Source organism: Microtus ochrogaster, chromosome 24 (genome assembly GCF_000317375.1).
Source record: "Microtus ochrogaster isolate Prairie Vole_2 chromosome 24, MicOch1.0, whole genome shotgun sequence".
In the NCBI taxonomy this organism is placed as follows: domain Eukaryota; kingdom Metazoa; phylum Chordata; class Mammalia; order Rodentia; family Cricetidae; genus Microtus; species Microtus ochrogaster.
Window position 1 is genome coordinate 2685956 of NC_022024.1, and position 7335 is coordinate 2693290.

Consider the following 7335-nt stretch of genomic DNA (forward strand, 5'->3'; position numbering starts at 1 on the left):
AGAGATTCACCTGCCTCTGCCTCTCAAATGCTGGGATTAAAGGTGTGCACCACCACCACCTAGACCCATCATAGTTCCTGAGACAGGGTCTCTGAGAATTTGAATGTGCCAATTCAGCTCGACTTGCTAAGTGGTAAGCTGCAGAAATCCACCAGTCTCTGCTGTCTAGCCCTCGGGACACAAACGTGTCACCACACTAGACATTGTATCTGGTGCTAGGGACCAGAACTCGGGTCCGCGTGCTGGCACAGCAAGCACTTAACCCCCTAAACCATCTTCCCAGCCCTGAAGTTTTAATTAAAATATATTAGGAAATTACAAATATATGCTCTTTTAGAACCTTTAATGATTGTCTGCTTTGGTGGTTCTTCTGTCATTAGGATTTTAGTGGCAAATACTGAAGTCACCTGAAGTATTGTATAATATAAGATAGCACGTTACCCTATGCGAATAGCATTCAGTTTAAATTAAGTGAATAAAGCGGGGAGGGGGGAAGCCATGTACTCTTAGAGCACAGCCCAGTGGCTGTGCACCCACTCAGTCAGCTTGGCTTAGAATACAGTCACGTGGTGAGACCTAGCTGCAAGGGAGGCTACAAATGTGCTGTTTCATCTGAACAGCCAGGTGTCCAGGTACAAAATCTGTTGCTGGAGAAGAAAGAGATTTTTATTGCAAGGCTGTTTTAAGGTACTTAAAACAAAATATTTTATGTTTCTTATGTTTATTTGTGTGAGGTGTTGAGGGTTTGCAGTATCATTTTCTTGATTTTTATCTAGCTTGAAAAAATTTAATTTTCTGTTAATTCTACTTTATGACTTTCCTATTACAGATGAAAAATCTGTTTAAAGCTTAAAGAGCCACGATGAGAATGTAAATCTTCACGATGCATTGAGGGCCCATGTTTGTTACAGTAGAATTGTATTGTCCTGCCCTATGTCTGTTGCGAGGCTTCTCTGAAGCTAACATGAACCGTTCTCATGGGACCACACTGGACTGCTAGAAGTGATCGTGTGTGTGAGATAGTGTCCATTTTTCACGCATTCACTAATTACAGTTTCTTCTCTTAGACACTGTTAGAAGCTCTGACTGTGGCAACTGTTGGTAAGTCTTTCATGTGTTACCATTTTACTGTCGATAAAATATTTTAGGTAACAAGGTATTTGGGGTTAAAGTTTAACATCATAAGATGTTATATTAAAAAAGTAGCACGAAGTGAAGATTGCTGATAAGCAAAAGTCAAATATTTATACTTTACATAGTTTCGCTGAGCCGAGAGGACATGGAAAAGTTGAAGGGAAACAGAAGGAATTGAGAATAACTTTTCATTTATGATCTCCTGGTGACAGAGACGAGAAGCTGGAGTTTATCTCCCAAGTCCCAAGGGCTCTACTGTCACACTCCCTAAACTGCCCACTGAACTGTGATGGCCTCACCCCCATGCTCCCCCAAATGCACCCCAGGATATGCAGTCTTTTCTATTTCTGATGCCGTGTGTGTGTGTGTGTGTGTGTGTGTGTGTGTGTGTGTGTGTGTGTGTGTGTGTGTTTCCCGGCTAAGAGCTACTGCAATCACCTGATGTACCCTAATAATGTCTCAAATTAAAAATTAAGCAAATCACAGTAAAACTCTTGAGTGGTTTACAGTGTGTGTCGCAAAGGTCAGCATTAACTGACGGCCAGCAAGTCATTCATCCTTATGAGAAGTACATTTATCCCTGTCCATTCAGTTCCAGTTTCATTGAATCTGTATCTTTTGTAATCTACCACTCTTTTTAGAAGAACCAAAATACAGATAAATACTAAGAAATAGCAAACTAAGTGGACTGGAAGCTTTTCAGCATAGAAAGGAAGTGCCATTGGCTTATCTGTAGTTTTAGCTACTGATATTCCTTATTGTTGTCATGACAGTGTTGTCATCTGTCCCTCCCCCAGGGCCACCATACCATTAATGTAAGGAGTGTGAAAATAAATATGGTTACTAGGAGTGGAGTTAAAATACACAGATAAAGTAATCTGAGAAGATTATTTTTCTTATGGATTGCAGTATTCTATTCTATGTGATCAGAATGCCAAATTATTAACAAGTAAAATGACTATGTATTTTTCTTGTCTTTACCTTCCAAATTCTATAATGCCATAAGCAAATATTTTAATGATTTATTAATAGAAATAACAAGTACAATTCATCTTGGAAAAAACTTTGAATTACTTAAGTGGCTGGGGTTCAAAACACTTAATCTCCTTAAAAGAAGCTGAATTGAACTTTCTGTTAAAAGAGTAGCAGATATCCATTACAGTGGCCCTCACTGCTCAGGATGGTTACTCTGTTGTCTATTACAGTGGCCGTCACTGCTCGGGATGGTTACTCTGTTGTCTATTACAGTGGCCGTCACTGCTTGGGACTGTTACTCTGTTGCAGAAGGGAGTTTGGTGACCCCCACAGCAGTGTGCTCTAAGAGAGTCCAGATCAGTTGTAAAGCAGGCTGTGATTGGTTCTTGTGGCCTGTGGAGTGGGGAAATGGCAGACCGTCTTAGACAGCCTTAGTGCCCTTGCTTGCTCCTCTGCCTTGGTGTGGGCTGCTCAGCTGATTCAGCTGTCTAACTACTAGTTCAGGACCCAGGCCACTGTCATTCGTAACCGAGGGACTGCTACAGAGATCCTGATAAAGTGCAAATGGAGCCATTCCTGTTTGTCTATAGAATGTCTTTAGAGCGTGGTTAACTGTGAGATAATGTGGCCTGCTTTATTTGTGTGAGTAACTATTTGGGAGCTTTTAATTTTGTTATCAGTACGGTTTCACTGAGTCAATGTATTTAAGACCGGGTGAAGAAGTTTGCTTTTATTGGTGAACGGAATGGAAGAAAGGGAGAGTGGGTGGGGACAGGAGAACAGTGGAGTGACGTGATTAAGTCCATCATGAACATGTATGAAAATGCTACCCTGAAGCCCATTACTATGTATATGTAATCAGTAAATGCAACAAAAAACATTTTTAAAAGCTACAATGTAAGCAAACTGTTTGTTACTGTAGGCAAGGCTGTTTGGTATTGGCTGTCTGTGTGCACCTTTTAATCAACTTTACTTTTACAGTTACTTTCTATGACGTATACCTGGTTCTGCAAGCTTTTATACTGACTACTGCAGTCTTTCTTGGCTTGACTGCCTATACTCTACAGTCAAAGAGAGATTTCAGCAAATTTGGAGCAGGGTAAGTAGTAAGTCTTGTCTTATATGCTTCCCTTAAGTTAGATTTTATCAACTCTCTGATAACACCATACCACAAAGTCTATCACAGTCTCAACAATGTTTAAAAGTCCAAAGCTCAAAGTCTTTTCTGAGGTTCATACAATCTCTTAACCATAATCCCCTCTAAAACAAAATAAAAAAGCAGATCACATACTTCTAACATGTAATAGCACAGGATATGCATTACCATTCCAAAATGTAGGGAAGGGAGCGTGGTGAAGAAATCCTGGACCAAAGCAAGACTGAAAACCAGCTGGGCAAACTCCAGACTCAACATCTCCATGTCTGATGTCAAAACACTCTTCATATCTTCAGCTCCGTTCAGCTTTGTTGACTGCAGCACACTTTTTTCACTTGGGCTGGTTTCACTCCCTGTTGGCAGCTCTCCTCAGCAGTTACCCCACAACTCTGGCATCAAATTTTGGGGGTCTCCAAGGTAGTCCAGGTTTCAACTTCACAGCTTCATACAACAGCCTCTCGAGGCCTCCATTCACAGGCATCCCTGACACATGCCTGACCTCGGTGACTTTCTTAGATGTGGACACAAATTCCATAACCCCTTTCATCTGTCTTTAACTCTAAAGCCAGAACCACGAACTGCAACGCTCTGTGCTTGCTGGGACTGGAGCATAGCTTCCTCGTTCAGTTACCGCCTCAACAGCTTTCTGGTTTTGCTTGTTACTTTTACTCCCAAAGCTTGGCTGTCCTTGAACTTGCTCTGTAGACCAGGCTGCCCTCAAACTCAGAGATTCACCAGCCTCTGCTGGAATTAAAGGTGTGTACCACCACACCAGGCTCTAAACTTTTCTTTAGTTCTTTTCAAAAGTTGAAAACTTAGATTGGTGAGATCTTGTGCTGCAGTCACCACTCCCTTTATTTTAATTCTTAATCCTTTATCTCCTTGAACACAGGATTTAGCTCTGTTACACTTCCTGGTGCTTCTTCTTACAATCTATACATTTTGTATTTTTATTTGCTCAGTTTGCTCCTTTTCATTATAAATCTTCATGAGAGTTAACACCAGTAACAACACAACAGAGTCTATACTAGGCTATTTTGAGTTTCCCCTGCCAATAGAATTAATCTAAAACTCTTCATTTTAGCCACAGGCAGACTCTTCAGACAAGGTCAAAAAGCAGCCACATTCTTCGCCAAAATATCACAAGAATGATCTCTAGGCTACATATTAATCTTCCCTACTGTAACCTCTTGAGCAAGTCGTGCCCCCCCCCCCCATCAAATCACACTCAACCACTGTTTTCCATGCTCCTACTAGTATGGCCCAATAGGCGGCCATTAGGCGGCAATTAAAGCCTTCAACCGCTTTTCTAATCCATAGTCCCAACCTAAGTCCAGAGTCCTTCAAACAAAAACAAGGTCAGACCTGTCACAGTAATACTCCAGTCCCTGGTACCAACTTCTGTTTTAATTAGGGTGTTTATTGCTGTGAGGAGACCATGACCATGTAACTATTATAAAGGAAAACATTTAATTGGGGTGGTCCATTTACAGTCCATTATCATCATGGTGGGACATGGCCGCATGCAGGCAGATGTGGTGCTGGAGAAGTATTGAGAATCATACATCTTGTAGGCAACAGGAAGTGGTTTGATACCCTAGATGTGGCTTGGGCATATCTGAGACCTCAAAGTCTGCCCACATAGTGACATACTTCCTCCAACAAGGTCATATTTACTCTAACAATGCCACACTTTTTATGGTCCCCTATGAGCTTCTGGGGACCAATGCCATTCAAACTTCCACAGTCCCTACTTCCAGTTCCAGAGGACATGATGCCCACTTCTGACATCTTCAATGTCAGGCAGGTGCATGGTACACATACATGCATACATACATGCATACAGGCAAAACACTCATACACATAAAATATAAAAGCAAACTTTACAAAAAAAAAGTGTTTTCATAATGAACAGGATTGTGAAGTGTTCACATTTTGTTTTCTCCAGGCTGTTTGCTGTTTTGTGGATTTTGTTCTTGGCAGGATTTTTGAAGGTAAGTGTGTTAGGACAGTTAACTCAAATGCAGTTCTGCCTATGTCAACGTAAGCCAACCAAACTTTCTGCAGAGTTGTCTATAGAGGACAGTTAGAATTAGCTAAAGGATTTATATATAGGATTTTTAGGATAATTTCAGTAAAAATCATGGTCTTATATTCATCATTATTGCTGATTGAGAAAAAGATGGTTGCACAAATAAATGAAGTTAACGAAAAGGCTCCTCCTTGTAGCTGCCAACCTCCAAGTGGCACATTTAATTCTGAAAAAGAGGGGCTGATGAGAATAAAGACTATACACCTCACGGCCTGAATTCTGTCCCTGAAACCCACAGAGTGGAAGGTGGGGACCAACTCTGGCAAGATGTCTTCTGACCTCCACATTCTTGCTTGCTTGCTGTGCTATGCACAGTCTCCGATAAATAAGTAAATGTCATAAAAATTCATTCTTAAAAAGAAACATTTTAGCAGGGCCATGGTGGTGCATGCCTTTAATCCCAGCACTCAGGACGCAGAGGCAGGTGGATTTCTGTGAGTTCGAGACTAGGCTGGGCTACAGAGCAAGTTTCAGGACATCCAGGACTACATAGAGGAGCCCTATCTCAAAAAACAAACAACAACAAAAGTAACATTTTAAAGCAGTGGATATTTAGAATGCTACTGTTCATAGTCAAGTCGTTAACTTAATTGAAAGAAAGCTGTCTTTCCATACATACTTCCGTCAAGCAAACGCGACTTTAGGTCTGCCTGCCTTCTTTCTGCCTGTAAAATTCATACATCAGTGCTGTATGCCATGGTTACATATGCAACTAGCCATAGATTCATACGTCGGTGTTCTACATCAGCATTGTATGCCATGGTTACACATACAGCTAGCCGTAGGTTGGTATGAAAAGTAATTGAAGTAGATCTAACATGACCCCTAAATATGAACATATTTCTTTCATCCCTTGCTTGTAGGTTTTTTTCCATAGTGAAGTGGTAGAATTGGTCTTGGCGTCTCTAGGCGCTCTTCTTTTCTGTGGCTTTATCATCTATGACACACACGCACTGATGTACAAGCTGTCTCCCGAAGAGTATGTGCTAGCTGCCATCAGTCTCTACTTGGACATTATCAACCTGTTCCTGCACCTGCTGCGGTTTCTGGAAGCAGTTAGTAAAAAGTAACTGAACAGTAGACAAAGACTGCTTTACGGTGTAAAAAGTTTGAATTACACTTAAATATTAAAATCATTTGTCATCTTTCTCGGCATTCTGTGTTCTTTTCCACTTTAGAATCTTAATATTCTCTGGCTGTTTCCAGATTCTTGACAAGATATTAAAATTGCTTTATACTTTTTTTGTAAATTAAGGCAGGGTCTCGCTGTGTAGTCCAATGTGGCTTCTGACTCATGATCTTGCTATGTCAGCTTCCTACATTCTGGGAATACAGGCATATATCACCTTCTTTATTAAATTTTTAGACCTAAATTAGCCATAACTAGCAGTTCATCTATAATTCAAAATAATAAATAGATTTAGCTTTTCTTTTAATAAGTGTTTTGTGTGCACGTATGTATGTGCACTTTGTGCATGTCTGGTGTTAGCAGAGGCCAGCGGGAGGTGCTGTGTCACCCGGAACTGGAGTTACAGGTGGTTGTGATGTGAAAACTGCCCCGCTGTTCATCTCTTAAAAATGCCTCATTTAGGGCTGGAGAGATGGCTCAGCGGTTAGGAGCACTGACTGCTCTTCCAGAGGACCCGGGTTCAATTCCCAATACCCACATGGCAGCTCACAACTGTCTGTAACTCCAGTTCCAGGAGATCTGACACCTTCACATCAATACACATAAAATAAATGAATCATTAAAAAATGCCTCGTTTATAAATGGAAAATCAGTGGTGGAAAATCTACTTGAGAAGTGAATGGTGTTTGTATTCATGGCAGCACATTTTGTCTGGTTAGGCCTTTTTGTTTTTATTTTTTACTGTTGGAGTGGTATTCACATCACTGTATGTGTCCTATGCCAAGCATGAGAGCTTCCAGAGGAAATATTCCCACAAAGAATGGGACATGTCCAACTTAATTTTTTTTT

At 40.9% G+C, this 7335-nt stretch overlaps 1 protein-coding gene across 1 annotated transcript in view; it reads left to right on the forward strand.

Annotated features, from left to right (window-relative positions):
• Positions 1 to 6512, forward strand: part of Tmbim4 (transmembrane BAX inhibitor motif containing 4) — a 16154-nt gene extending 9642 nt beyond the window's left edge. Inside the window, 4 exon segments of the mRNA XM_026784629.1 lie at positions 1055 to 1101; positions 3091 to 3208; positions 5214 to 5259; positions 6221 to 6512. Coding sequence (XP_026640430.1) covers positions 1055 to 1101; positions 3091 to 3208; positions 5214 to 5259; positions 6221 to 6427 — 418 coding nt within the window. The 3' untranslated portion in view covers positions 6428 to 6512.
• The last annotated feature ends 823 nt before the right edge of the window (positions 6513 to 7335 follow it).